General features: G+C 40.7%; 1 protein-coding gene across 1 annotated transcript in view; it reads left to right on the plus strand.

Moving 5' to 3' along the window:
* Positions 1 to 14,469, plus strand: part of mettl15 (methyltransferase 15, mitochondrial 12S rRNA N4-cytidine) — a 52,712-nt gene extending 38,243 nt beyond the window's left edge. The window contains exons 4-6 of the mRNA XM_061734886.1: positions 4,258 to 4,449; positions 6,377 to 6,555; positions 12,666 to 14,469. Coding sequence (XP_061590870.1) covers positions 4,258 to 4,449; positions 6,377 to 6,555; positions 12,666 to 13,096 — 802 coding nt within the window. The 3' untranslated portion in view covers positions 13,097 to 14,469. The remainder of the gene's footprint in view (positions 1 to 4,257; positions 4,450 to 6,376; positions 6,556 to 12,665) is intronic.
* Positions 14,470 to 15,870: the final 1,401 nt, after the last annotated feature.

Genomic DNA, 15,870 nt, shown 5'->3' on the forward strand with positions numbered 1-15,870 from the left:
TTCGTTTCCCTGCGTGTTACAAATAGGCAGCAAACTTGAACAATCAGCATAGTTTGCATGTTCTCCATGTGCCTTCGGGAATGTTCAGCATCTCTTGTGCAGACATGCATTTTAAGTTAAGAATTTGACACAGGCGTGAGTATGTGTGTCTTGTTATCTGTTTCTGCATGGTCCTGTGATGGACGGACTTGCAACCTGTCCAGGTTGGACCCAGCCTTTAGCTCAGTGGCTCTAGTCTCCCATGACCTAGAAGAGATTACGGAGAATGAATGAACAACGGAAAACTCAGGAGACTGCAATAAATAATACATTCACTGCTGATCATAAGTGGATAATCTTGTTGACCATCAACTTTGTGAGCTTTACTGGGTCAAAACCTTATTATTCAGGGTATTTATAAATTGTGCTCAAATATTTTCATTATAATAAAATAGAAAAAAAGTACTTTTTCTAAACAGTTTAAATGAATGTCCCTTTGGGGATTGATAAAGGACTTTTGAATTGAATTTTTTTTTTTAATTTCCCTTGGGATTAATATCTATCTATCCATCCATCCATCTGGTTAATTTCTTCCCACTTTGTTTAATCAAGGTACATTTATTCACTAGGTTACTCAATTCAAGTTCACAGATGGAATTAATTAATTCATTCATTCATTCATTCATTCATTCATTCAGTCTATGCATACCTTTATTTCTATTTCACTTTACAGTTTATTTACAGATGCACTAATACATACAATATATTATATTCCAGCTGATATAGTAATAAATACATTTACAATAAATATCACATATATAATATTAGATCAAATGTATATTTGTGGAAAGGAAAAAATTAACTATTAAAAGTGTTTTTTTTCACCTTAATTTTATTTTGTGGAACAAAATATCGGATCAAATTGGTGAATAACATTGAGGAAACAGTAGTAATCACTGCAGCACCTCTTGGCCTCCAGCTGCCTGAGAAAAAATACTCCCAGTTGTACAGGATAACAAAATGTTTTGAAACTTGAGAAAATGAAGTGTGTCTTTGAATAATGACGAAAGAAAGTTTAAGTATAGATGGATATGGTGAGTGGAGCACTACTGAGGAGGCAGGTACAGAGAGGAATTGTACAAGTGATATGGGGGGAGCGATAGAGAGTGCTTTCCCTTTCCCTGGACTGCACACCTTGTCGTGGTGGAGAGGCTTGAGTACTCCGATGACCCTGAGAGCTATGCCGGAGGGGGTCTATACCCTTGGCAGGTTCAACCAAACCGGACAGGTCAAGGGGTAGGAGGCAGACGAAGCGCAGTCCCTGCTGCTCCAGGTTGGGGGTTGGGCGTGGGGCCAAAATCCCCATCCCGTAAAAAAAAAAGGTTTGTTACAGAAACACTGACGACAAAAACTTGAATACAACACGGCCTGGGAGAGGAAGGGCCTCCACATAGGGGGCTAATGACGCGGGGCAGTGAAAGCCGTAAGGAAGCTGCCAGGCCGACTCCCCTTCTAACCCCCAGGTTAACCATCAAAATCGCCATGGCAGGACACCTGTGAAGAAATACTGGGGAAGAAGACAACAAGACACAAAGACTGGGTCACTGTGGAAACACTCCAGAAACTGGAAGAAAGAAAGGACAAGAAAGAGAAGCTGAACACAAGCAGAACAAGAACAGCAAAAGGAAAGGCACAGGAAGAGTACACACACGCCAACAAAGAGGTGAAGAAGAGCATAAGGAAGGACAAAAGGGACCACATAGACAACCTGGCCCAACAAGCAGAAACAGCAGCGGGGCAAGGCAACTTGAAAGACCTCTACATGATAACCAAGAAGCTAGCAGGCAAGTTCCAGCAAACAGACAAGCCAGTAAAAAATAAACGGGGAAACACACTTACCACAACCGAGGACCAGAGGCGAAGGTGGGCTGAACACTTCCGGGAGCTACTGAATCGACCTGCCCCAGACGAACCCCCGGACATTCCACCAGTAGATACAGTACTACCTATGAACTGCGATAAACCCAGCAGAACAGAGATGAGGAAAGCCATCAAGACACTGAAGAATGGCAAAGCGGAAGGCAGAGGCCAGCAGAGGCAATCAAGGCCGACCTGAAGACGGCCACAGACATGCTCTACAACCTCTTCACCAAAGTCTGGGAGGAAGGAAAAACTCCAGAAGAATTGAGAGAGGGAGTCATGATCAAGATACCAAAGAAGGGAGACCTCACCAACTGCGACAACTATAGAGGAATCATGCTTCTCTCGGTACCTGGCAAAGTTCTCAACAGAATCCTACTGGAGAGAATGAAAGCATCAGTTGATCCCCAGCTCCGAGACCAGCAGGCAGGCTTCCGGAGGAATAGATCGTGCACAGACCAGATTGCCACCCTGCGCATAATTGTAGAACAGTCAATAGGATGGAACTCCCCCTTATATATAAACTTCATAGACTATGAAAAAGTATTCGACAGCGTGGACAGAGAGACACTGTGGAAACTGCTGAGACATTATAGGATCCCAGAGAAGATCATCACCCTGATCCAAAGCACCTACCAGGGAATGTCATGCAAGGTCTTACACGCAGGCAAGCTGTCAGAGAGCTTCGAGGTCAAGACTGGAGTTAGGCAGGGATGCCTCCTATCGCCCTTCATGTTCCTCCTAGTCATTGACTGGATCATGAAGACCACTACAACAGGTAGGAAAAACGGCATACATTGGAACCTCTGGACACAACTCGACGACCTTGACTTTGCTGATGACCTGGCTCTCCTGTCGCACAACCACAACCAGATGCAGGACAAGACCACCAAACTATCAACCACATCCCTTGGGACGGGGTTAAGGATAAACCAACCTGATGAGGATAAACACCTCAACCAACAACCCAGTCACAGTAGAGGGCAAACCCATACAGGAGGTTGACTCCTTCACCTACCTCGGCAGCATTATAGATAGACAGGGTGGCACAGACAGCAACGTCACTGCGGGAGTAGGCAAAGCCTATCATTCTAAAAAACATCTGGTCCTCCAAAGAAATAACCACAACAACTAAAGTGCGTATCTTCAATTCCAACGTGAAAAGCATCCTTCTCTACGGTTCAGAGACGTGGAGAAGGACAAAAAGGACGTTGCAGAAGATACAAACCTTCATCAACTGCTGTCTGAGGCGCATCTTCAGAATCAGGTGGCCAGACAAAATCAGAAACGAGGAACTGTGGCAGAGAGGAAGACAGGAGCCAGTAGAGAAACAAATACTGATGTGAAAGTGGGGATGGATCGGACACACCCTGAGGAAACCGGCAGCTACTACTACACAACAGGCCCTGACTTGGAACCCCCAGGGGAAGAGAAAGAGAGGACGGCCCAAAAACAGCTGGAGACGGGACACTGAGGCAGAACTCAAGAGCCATGGAATCAGCTGGGGGGAGGCAGAAAGGACAGCCCAAAATGTTGTTAAATGGAGAAGAGTCGTCGGTGGCCTATGCTCCACTGGGAGCGACGGGCCTAAGTAAGTAAGTAAGATAGAGAGGGCTATAGATTTTTCAGCAAATTATTCACTGTGCAGGATAGTGAATAACTTCTCAAAAGCAAAGGAAGGCCCTTGCAGTGTGGGTGGGCTGCTCCCATGCCATTTTGTCTACTATTAGTTTTGAAATAAAGGAACTGCCAGTTTGTGTTTGTTTTTCAGTGCCCCTTGTTAATCTTAGGAGAATCATAGAACCGTACTGTGCATAAAAACCTCAAAATTGTGTAAGGTTGCGTTGAGCTTCAGTGTTCCCATGGGAATTTTGGCTCACAGACAGCAGTCAGAAACAGTGAAAGTAATTTACCCTAAATCAATCACTACACAACGCATGCCCATGAACAAGTAGTCAAGTTACACCATCTTACCTGTTTTTGCCTCTGGAAACTTCTCAAACAATAACATACCATAACCACATATAGCAGCAGGCTTTGTTAAGTTGTTTTATGTTTCATTTATTTATTTTTTTAGATATGTGATAATGTATATATGTAAAATTTAAAAAGCTAGGATAAATTAATCTATTGTCCACAAGCAAACTTTGAATTGTCCTGTCATTTTCTCACTTTTTGAAGTTAATGCATTTTGGCTAAATAACAGAAAAAAAGCTAACACTGGCATCACAGCCACATATATTTTTTTCAGATTATGCAGATTATGCTAAATAAATATTTAGTTTATTTCAACCTCTGACAAGTGAATTAGCATATGAATACTAATTACGTGGCTTTTTGCTTGAATCCTTTCTCCAGCGGTCGTGTGAAACCATTGCTCGGCCGGTTCAGCGAGCTTGAAGCCTTGCTGTCTAACATGAACATTAAGCCAGGCAGCATTGATGCTGTCCTGTTGGATGCCGGCTGTTCCTCCATGCAGATGGATGAGGAGGAACGAGGCTTCTCCCTCAGCAGGGATGGGCCCTTGGATATGAGAATGGATGGAGAGAGGTAGGAGATTCGCAACATTCAGCCGGTGGTATGTTGGGAGCTGGTGGATTGTCATTGCCCCTGGTGTCTTGAAATTGTTTCAGTGTTCACTGATGCAATATTATCAAAGAGAAGCTAATAAAATATGGACTTTTCCCCTTTTACTAAAATGACAGAGAATTGTAAATGCTGATGAGAGGTGGAAAGTGTTCAGTGTTATCTGTGTGGAAACTTGTATATTTTTTGTTCTATGGACACATCATATCCAGGTGAATTCCCAATGTTATTAAAACCAAAAAATATTGGGGGAAAAAAAGGTCTCTAAATTCAGGCAACATTTTTTATTAGCGCTGTAGCAGAACGGTGATTTGAAAAAAAGCTAAGGAGTTGTAAAGATAACAAATAATAATAATCTGGTGTTCTCAGGATGGGGTAACCTTTGCTTTTAATCAAAACAAATAAAAGTGCAAAAATATTAGTAACTACAAATGAAAAAAATGGATAAAGCAATCATGATGTCATCCATTGCGTATTAACACTTCCCATACTTGCACTCTGTGAGTTTGCCGCATGATGTAAACTTTAAGACAGTCCACTAAATGTCTTCTGTACAGATTTTTCTTAGTAGATGCTACTGTACATGTGAGAAATTAGCTAAATAACGATGATGTAAAATAACAGAGTGAGATGATGATTGAATGTTCCAGGTAATCCTGTGGAGCATGCTGTTAAGAGAGTTGCTTAAATTTTAATCATTTACTTTATGAATATATACAAATATAAAATGCTTATCTGGTATTGGCATCTACACAAAAATAGAATTATCATAGTATCACTATCCACCATTCATGAAATGTTGTAAATGCAAAATATGGCAATGACTGCATTTCTGCATTATGTGCTTTTCATTCATGCTTTATTTCAGAAGTATTTCCAGCTGGAAGAATACATCTCTTGTGTAAGATCTTCTGCTGTGACAACAGCAGACAAAGTCCAGAACAAACTTTCCAGAAAATGTTCTGTGATCACTTGTGCAAATAGAATAATTTAATGCATAAAATATTGCCTGAAATCAGAAAAATTGGAATGAAATGGGAAAAAAAAGAACCAATAAGGGGTGGGCAGGGGAGTCAGGGATTTTTACATTTACTTTCACTTTTATTTAATTGCAGCGACTGTGAAACAAAGAAATTCCAGGCTTTGTTTCATCAACTTCATTTCATCTGTTAATGTGAATCAAGCAATTCAGTTCCAGTAAAAGAGGTAAAAAGGAATATCAGCATTACAAAATGGTAAAAACTTCAGTGTGCTGACTTCTTTGGTATATTAGAGAGGTCTGTACTGCAAAAACAGATCTACAACTTAAATTAAATAACGTTGATCAGACAAAGCATACAACGCATTTTTGTCGGGATCACACTGTCAGAAATGCATTTGTTACCATCATCTCGTTTTCAGAAGGCACAGCTGGTGATTTTTTTTTTTATTTTTTTTATGTACACATTCCTCTTTTATTAAACATAAAGTTAACAAACCCAGATAAGCCCTATCGGTTACTTTGGAGCATGCATTCCTAATAGCCTTGTTGAACGTCAATAACATATGAACGTGTAATGTGTAAATACTCCCTTCAGACGTGACGACATCAATTAATAATGAAAACCTTAGTGTGTCTGGAAATATGCCTTATATATATTAAATACTTATTTTCAAAAATATATCTGGTGCACCTTTCAGCATCAGCATAATCTGCATAGAAACCAGATAATGTAACCTCATTATAGGATGTTGCATAAGCTGCATTTTTTGTTTTCCTTGCCTCACAATTGTTCTATTCAGATCTGTCACCTATAAAGCTTTTCAGATGTATCTCAGAGTTGTCAGGATTTGCCACTGTCAGCAAAGATATGACGTCAAGAGGTTTAATTGGGCTTCTCTTTGTGCGTAGGTACACCGACATGCCCTGCGCTGCTGACGTAGTGAGTACCTTAGATCAACAGGCTCTCGCATCCATCCTCACTGCATATGGAGAAGAGAGACATGCCAGGAAAATAGCTTCAGCCATTGTGGAGGCACGCCGTGTCAACCCCATCACACGGACACAGCAGCTGGCCAGCGTGGTTGCAGGTAGCTACACGCTACCTTGATTAATTCTCTGCAGCATTCTGCAGGCTGTAGGGAAAAATAAAATAAAAAATCTTGTGGAGTTGTTAAGGCCTGCTCCCAGTGGGACGTATGTCTCTGAAAATTACGCTGACTGTGATCCCCGTCATCGTCCTCTCTTGTGCTTCAGTTTTCTGTGTTTTATTCCACATCTTCCTTTCAGAGATGACGATGACACATACACAGAGTTGGAGGTGGCTCAAACAGAATATGGCTAATGCTCTGAAAATGATTATAATTGTATATGTTTTTATAAAACTATATCATATTCACTTGCCCATCTCACCCCCCCCCCCCTTCCTTGTTCTTTTCTTTTTCTTGCCATCTTTTGTGTTTTTTGCTCATAAATACAGACACCTGACTCAAGTACAAACACCCACATACACTCACAAATGACAAGCTCTTGCATACAACAGCAGTTAGTTATTTATCTTCACTGATTTTTTTTTTTCTTAAGCCATATGACTCCAGATTTGAGACGCAAGATGTTGTTGCAGCAGTTATTGAACAGAGCAGTATGTGCGTCAGTGTCACCCTGGGAGAACAGGTGTGAGTAAGAGTGGCGGTTTGATCTCTTTTGAAGAGCGAGACGCATTAACAGCAGTGTTTATTCGCAACTATCCAGGAAGTCGTGATTTAAGAAAGTTCCAGGGGGAGCTCTATGACCAGTTATGGAAATAATGATTTAAGGAAAGCATTAACAGTAGCGGGGAAATTAATGAAGCTTTATGTGTTTGTGTGTGTGTGTGTGCATCTGTTGTATTGAGGTATAAAACCATGTTTTTTTTTCTTTACATAACAGTTTATTTTCTTTACCCATTGCAAAGCTGCACAGTACATAGTTTTTCCAATTTCTGCCTTACAGCTGAACAAACAAGAGCAGACAAGGTCTTGCAATATTCCTTTCATTTGAATATTTAATTTTATTCTCCATTGATTGTGGAGATTTGTATAAATGTTCATTTAATCTTGTTCTGATTCATGACAGTGAATCAGCAGAGCTTTGGAAATTATGTGTACTCACGAGAATTATTTAAACAAAATCAGTCCTGATTATGCTACAAAGTTATACACTTGAAAAAGAAAGTATGGCTGCTTTCAAGTCTAAGGTTTTATGTCTCGCCGATAATTGCCTCATCAGCCATCCTGCAGGTTAAGAATCGGCATTTGGTTTGGATCAGACGTGAGTGATGAATCAGCAATGAGCAGGGTTGTTTGGGATTAGTAACCGACTTTAATAATGACCACAATAATATAACCCACAGCTGTATAACCGTAACAACCTCATGAGATACAGTTACTCGCGAGGTGGGAGGAGCGGGAAGTCTCCTGTTAGTTGACCAGAGTCATATCCTGTGTTTGTGTGTGGATGGATGTACTCTGTGGTCATGCTCTGTGCAGCGTCAGCTTCAACTTACTCAGCGAGTTTAAAAGCTGGAAATAGCAGACGAAAATAATATTCTAGATTTATATCCACCAACAAAATATGTCAGATGTTTAAAACGTGACCATGGTGTAATGGGAGATGTCAGACACTTGGTAAGTCTTTTAATTTGGCAACTTTACTTTTAAATGGATATTTCAACTTAGTTTTATTATTATTATTGTTTCATTTTTATACAAAAAATATTGTATAATATCCTAAACATTATATATTATGTACAATACTACTAAATATGCATCGTCCTTCTTTAAGGATGGGTAAGAAGGGCTCAGCTAGTTCTCCTTTTATAACCCTATACTTTGCTGAAGTTTTCCTGAAGTCATAGTCATTGAGGCCTTTGATGGTGTGGGGGAAGGTCAACACCTAAACTAGTCTCTTATGGCGCTTTTACACTAGTACCTAGTACCTACTCAGCCCGACTCGCCTCGCCTCGCCTTTGCGCTTTCCCATTAGGGGTCTACCCGTGCAGAGTAGATACTTTTCTGTAACTATTCTGCCGAGGTTCTAAGCGGCTGAGTCGGCACTATATCTGACGTCATCACACTACATGCCACCGATTGGTCGGGGGGCGGGGCCGTCAGACGTCTGAGTCAGGATGTGACATCAGCGAAAGAGCGACTCACGGCTTCTTGTTCATTTTATTCAACAGGCAACGGCAGCGCAAAAGTCGGTTTCGTGATCCAATTCTGAGGTGCAGATGTTCATAAACCTGGTGGCTGAGGAGAGAATTAAAAAGGGATCTAGACGGGCGATAATGAACGACATGATCCACCAGGAGCTCTGTCCCTTCATAGCTGCTCGCAGCTCCCAACGGACTTTTCAGCAGCGCCGAGACAAACTAAATTAAAAAAAAAAAGCATCGCCACTTGTAGCTTCTCTCACTCTCATTTTTTAACTTGGTATTGAACACAATCCACAGTCCAAGCAGCACATCTACCATCTACTCCATCGTCTACATCTTTAGTGTTGTCTTCTTTGTTTAGATCACACAATCAAATACATCACAGCAGCTTTGCTCCAACCCGCCCACTACTTTTTTCTTTTTTTTTAAATATTTTTTTTATCCCGTTTTTTTCATTTTATCACCCAGTGCTCCTACCTAACAGTCCTGGGCATTACCATCCTCTACCAACCCTGGGAGGGCCCCGCACTGAGCTCAGGTCTCCTCCTTAACCTGAGGAGTGAGCAGCCGCATCTTTTCACCAGACAGGGTGGGGTTTCTCCGGCCGGACGTAGCGCGTGGAAGGTTCACGTTATTCCGGCCGGATCCTCCCCACCCCATCTGGCGCCCCGGTTGGCCAGAGGGGGCATGTGTAGCCCAGGACTGTGTGCATGTTTTTGTGAGGGTAGCTCACATAAGCTACCCAGGGGAACACGGGGAGAACATGCAAACTCCACACAGAAAGATCCTTTCGCCAACCCCACCCAGGGTGTGGGCACTGAAGTCATGGGGGAACTAACACGCACTTCAGCGCCCACAGCGTCCCCGGCGGCAATCGAACCCAGGACTTTCTTGCTGTGAGACGGCTGCACTACCTGTTGCGCCACCATGCCCCTCAACACGCCCACTTCTGATCTGTGTATTGAAAAGAAAGGAGGGCAAGGCGAGTCAAGTCAAGACGAGGTGTGGCGAGTCGGTCTAAGTAGGTACTAGTGCCCAGTTGACAAACATGTAGACCAGCAAATTCCCAGGTGGATCTTTGGGCTCTGTTTGCATTTACCCAGGAGGACTGGTTAATTTGCAATACTGACCCATATAGAGACATGTTGACCTTTATTCATAAAATCTCAGATGTAAACATCTTCCAGCAACTTTTCTCAGCTTTTCCCTTTAGGGGTTCATCAGCGCGTCATCTTATTCTGCTTATTGATCAGGTTTAGGTTTTTATACCGGATCCCCTTCCTGAAACAAGCCTTCCATTTGGCTTGGGACCGGCACTATGGTACTAAATTTAATGGATTACCACACCAAGACGGTTTAAATTGTGAGGAAGTATTGAGTCAACACCTATTAGTAGTATTGATTCATTCATATTTTGAATCAGATCCTTGCTTGAACATATATGGAGAGATTTGAGGTGATGAGGTCATTTAAGGGAATTGTTGGAATCGTGTGTAACAGGAATTGTGTTCATGAGCCATTAGCTCTGCCTGTCCGTAAGCCTCAAAGAATTCAACCAATCAGAAAACACGTGAAGCTAACCGTCCTCATAGTTCTTGGACCATCTAGTTCTGGCATAATTACAGTCTTTTAGAGATGTGTTGGGTGCAGAGCTACTCTCAAGGTACAAAAGATTAAAATTAGACGGCCAAGAATGATCAGAATATAGTCATTTCAGCACATCATGGATGGGGCTGCCAGACATGCCCGTTTACAAGCTTGGTGTCCAGTCTTTTACTTTAAGCATTCATATTCCAGTAGGATTTTTTTAATTTTAGTCAGTCCAGCAAATAGTTAGTTACAACTCCACTACCCAACAACTATTTCACCGGAGATGTTCAAACCAATTACTTCTGGTGTGACGCAGCAGATACATTTGACGGTCGCAAAATTGTGGCATTGTCGCTTCATTCCCACTGGTCTGGTAATCATTTTATATGAACAAACCTTAGCTATTAGTTCAGCCAACATCGTTGAACACAAACACTGCTACTGTCCAAACAGCATGTGTCATAATTAATTCCTATTTTGAGTGAGCTACAAACATAGAATATATTAAGTCACCAGGAGACATACAAGGCGGACTACAAACTGAGCCGTTTTATTTTAATTCTCTAGTTGTCACGTGTTAAAACATTCATAGTGTTGTGGTTCACTTTTAACTACCTTATTTCCCCTTTATGTACACATGCTGATCTCTTCTTTTCTCCGTGGATCTGCCTGTAGGACCTCTGAAAGATGCATTAGAGAGAGAGAGCACATGGCTCGGTGAGGCCAGACTCCGACTCAGACTCAGACGCTGGTCCTTGCAGTGCAGGCATTGTATTGATTGCAGTGTGAGTCACACCTTGGGCTGTTCAGTGCAGGAGGAGAGAAATGCCACATCACTCACTACTCTATTTATTGCAGTTTCTCTTTAGGTCTGTGTGAGTGTTTGATTGTTCTTTTGTTGTTTGTGTGGGGTAATTATGGGCTGGTGAAGTCAAACTCCTCACGTGCATTACTAGAGCTCCCAACTATATAAATACTAAATCACTTTTTCATATTGGCTTTACAACTGACATTTATCATCCTTTCTGTGCCTACATTTTTATGGATTCTGCACCTTAGAATTTGGTGGTGTCAGATGAGGATAGTAATGCCTTTCTATGTATTGCACATGCGATTTATTTAAGGACTACATAAAAAAAGGGGAAAAGAAACTAAAAAAAAAAGAGAGATGTGAAAACACCCCTAGAAGACCAGCTGAGGCTGGGTGTACTAACGAGAAAGCAATACTTACAAAACCTTTTTAATAGCAATCCCAGTGCAGGGACTAGTGATTTAATTCTAAGATTTAACTTGAATTTGAGAGTGACGGATAATTAGTGACACATAAGCCACCATCTCCACCCTCCATCTGCTCCTTACATAGTCTCCCTATGGACTGCATCAGGGTCCAACTGCAGCTCTTCCTTTATTCCTGACATTATTTCTTAGTAACCTTCCCCCCACCCCCCTTTTAGCTTACTTAACAAACCGTCCTGTCTTACAAATATGAATCATTGTTTTCTTTGATGTTACTCAGTCAACCAGATGATGGTGTGTCTGTTCATACTTAGTGAAAGGCAACTGGTTTTATTTGATTCCCTAAAATATGTTCAGTCATTTTTTATTTTTTTTTGCCTTCTGACTCAGACCGAGATAGGATTTTGATTCTCTGATGTTCAGGTCAGTCGGTCGTAAAAGGCATCCTGAGTTATGGATCTCTGGATTTTGGAGACCAAGTCAGTGGCTCGTGTTTGTCAGCTTCTCAAGGGATGTTGTTCTGCTGGGGGAATCGGGGGAGCTTCTTGGTCTGCAAAAAATGTTCAAGTGCTTAGATTAATTTCACATGAGTGTCAGGACCCAAGATTTCCCAGAAGAACATTGCATTTCCCAGTAATTCACTTCACCTATCAATGGTTTTAATATTGTGGCTCATCACTGCGGAGCTCACTGATGTTCAGAAAAAAAAACGTTTTCTCATCCTTTATCTCACTTATGTGTTACAATAAACATTATTCATACAAATCAATATAAACCAAGTGAACTTTTGTAAAGTAATGTGAAAACTAGCCTACGGTTGATCATTTTCATGGGAAACAAAATAAAACATTATGCAGGTGTCACTAGAGTATATACAAGCCATGGCTGCAGTATTACGTCTCGCCATCACGTCCTTAATATGGATGTAGATTATTGTATTGTCTTGATGCATGAGGGTCTTTAAATGGTTTGCCCATCTTTGTGCAGTCACCGCTGCTTTCTAAGAATAACAAACTCTTTTGATGAAAGAAAAGAAATAAATGAAAAGAAAAGAAAAGTAAACTCATAATAATCTACATTTTTGTCTGTTTTCTTTCTCCTTTATATATCCAAATTATATTGTGGTTTTCTTACATGCAGCTTTTACAAGGTCCACTCACTCAGCTGTTTTTTTGTTTGTAGGAGCGTTTCCTGCTGCTGTTGTCTATGCACGTTCAGACCGACTCCACCGACCGGCACACGTGGCCACAAAGACCTTCCAAGCTCTGCGCATCTTTGTGAATGACGAGCTGAATGAACTCCACGCGGGTCTGCGAGCTGCCCAGGAAGCACTGAAACCTGGAGGGCGTCTCTGCGTGATTACGTTTCATTCATTAGAGGACAGACTGGTCAAGCGTTTCCTGCAGGGAGAGGACTTGTCAAACCTGGATCAGTACCATTTCAGCCAGAAGAAGCAGGGAAGCAGGAGAGAAAATGTAGCAGGCGAAAAAAGAGACAGCAGAAGTATCTACTGGCTTCCTTTGAGAAGGAAAGTGATCACTCCGGAAAAGGAGGATGTAAGAGAGAATCCACGAGGGCGCTCCGCCAAACTCAGGGCAGCACTCCGACTTTAACATTAATTATGTCGGATGAGAAGAGAATCTGTTAACTGTTAGTTTCTGGGAAACCAAAGACCTTGATTACTGCGTTTTATAATGATCAAATTTAATCTAAACTTTCATATTCCACAATTTCAGTTTCTGATCTGTACTCCATGAAAGCATCTAGTGATCCAAATACCACACATCTGGAACACGAGATGCATTGCGTGTGTTTGTGTGTGTGTTTGATAGGTCTGCTTTGTTCTTTTGTCTTAACGTCTTCTGTCTTTGCAATGTCTTCTATGAACAGATACTTAATGACCAAATGTAGAACCAAGAGGTCAAAAGTTGACGTGCTGATGTTGTAGTATATATACATGTACAGTATGCACACAACAAATTTGTTGATACCCTTCCATTTAAGGCAGAACAGCCCACAATGGTCATAACATAACATGAAACTGACAAAAGAAGTAATAGTAATTTACTGATAATGAATGAATGAAAATCCGAAATTGCTTTTGAAATATGGTAAAATATATGTATGCACAAGCAAACATGATGACCTGCATGTTGTTGGTATCTGTAAAGAGTACATTGTTTAAAGCGTACTGTAAAGAAAAGAAAGCGAAAGTATAAAAGAAAGAGATATATGGAAAGAGCAGTATGCAAAAAACCTAATGAAGCATATAGCGATGCAATGAGGCTGCTTGCTTTCTTCAGGTTTAGGCCAGCTGAGTTGGACTTGGTTATTCAAGAAAATTAAAAACTCCACTATAAGAAAACCTTTTGGTGTTGTTGCACGTTCATTGTCTGTTCATACATCATACATCAGTTTTCCAAAGTTCTCCATGGTTATACCTAAGTATACTTGTGAATGTATTGTGTCATAAATAAAGTCATCTATAAACTTTTCAGACAGCAGCAACCCAGTACCATTTACATGCCCATGCCATCACACTACCTTCACCATGCTTCATTCAGCGTTCCTCTCCAGTTTTCCTTTCCCCGTTATTTTGGTACACCACAATTTATCTTGGTTTTATGTGTCTTTAGGATCTTGTTCCAGGAAGGTGAATGATGTGTAAGAAGAAAATTCAGTTTGTATATCACAAGTTTGTATATCGAAATAAAATCCACATCTGTGCGAGGATTCATGCAGAGACGTATGTGTTTTGTTTTTTTTCCTCTCCAAGGGAATATGTGGTCGTGCACTGGTCTTTTACTGTTCATTGCTAATTTTTAACATTGAACCTAGGTTTTTCTGCCTTTTTTGACTGATATGTCTGCTTTGTTCTTTTGTTTTAAGAGTGCCCTCTTTCTTTGAACTGCTTCTACGAACTCGTACCAAATGTAAAATCAAAAGCAATTATCCGATCACCTTTGAATCTGTATAAATAAATAAAAAATCTTAAAAGATTAAGATACTTAAATGGTCTAGTCACCAGTCACACCCTGATCACTGCATTTCAAGCACATTTCAGACGCATCATAGAGATACAGAGAAAAAAAAAGTGTTTCTATCCAACTGTTTTCCAACCAGATTGTCTATCTCTATTATTTTATTATATTTTCAAGCTTTGTTTTACTGCATATTGAGTCGCTGCTGCTGCTGACACTCAGTATTTCAGCATATAAAACCAATGAAAAACACATTTTCTCATTGACGTCTGTATTTTCCTTGAATCTCCCTTGATGAATAACTCAAGTGCAACCTCTACTGTGCCATATGAATCAGTAATGCCACAAAATACTGAATAACGCAAGTGTCAGAAGCGGTGTTGAATGAGCTGGGTGCTGGTTGTTGAGCTTTCTCTCACCATCAAATGTAAGCAGATGAGATGTTCTGATCTTTACTATTTGACTTTGACTAATTGTATCAAGGTTATTAACACTTCTTTCTCTTGTATCTTAGTTGAGTGCTCTCTAAATATACCCTGCTTGTTACCTTGGAAACTAAGTGGCGCAAGTAACACTCAAGTGTGTCTAAAATTATATGCTGCTTTAATCTATTTTGAAATGATGCCATGTCGTGAGTTCGTGCATCTCTTCCCTCTGACATCGGTGTCAAATCTTTGTCCGTGCTGACAATATGTTGGGACATTCAATCTTTACTTCTCTTAAACTGCCACAAACTTTTCACTGAATCACAGTGTTTGCCATGCATGGAGAGAGGAACATGGGCAGGAGGGTGTTACTCACGACTTCATCTCTCACTGATGCCTGACAGTGTCCGCATAAATACAAAATACAGAATCATGCTGATGGTGTGTGTGCCTTAAAAGTCAATATGTTCCCTGAATGATTTCTACTTTCTGAAATATCTTGGCCCTTATGAAAAAAGTATGAAGTCATGTCCGTGTTTGTGTGGGTTTTTAGCATCTTCTAAATCCTGACTCTACTGAAAACATACAGTACCACACGTTCTTTACCAGCAGCTCCTGAGGGTCTTGACTATTATCTAAACTACAGATGTAATACAACTATTTTATATGAAAGTGGCCATAACATTAGAGATATCTGCTGGCGTTTGGGAGAAGTGAGTCTGAAGCACGTGCTTGAAGCTGGCAGCTCATAGTGATATCATTCTACAGTCTGAATCAACAACTAAAGAGTGTGAGGGAAAAATAGAATAGAATAGAATGTCTTTATTGTCATTTGTACAGGTACAACGAAATTGGATGCGATCTTCTTTAAGGTGCATGGTTTAAAAATTAGATATATTAAAACAACAACAACTATAAAAATAAATAATCCCTAAAAGGACACAAACAGGAAGACAACATACAGTATTCACATTTGGCAGG

This window comes from Cololabis saira, chromosome 2 (genome assembly GCF_033807715.1).
Source record: "Cololabis saira isolate AMF1-May2022 chromosome 2, fColSai1.1, whole genome shotgun sequence".
Taxonomy (NCBI): domain Eukaryota; kingdom Metazoa; phylum Chordata; class Actinopteri; order Beloniformes; family Belonidae; genus Cololabis; species Cololabis saira.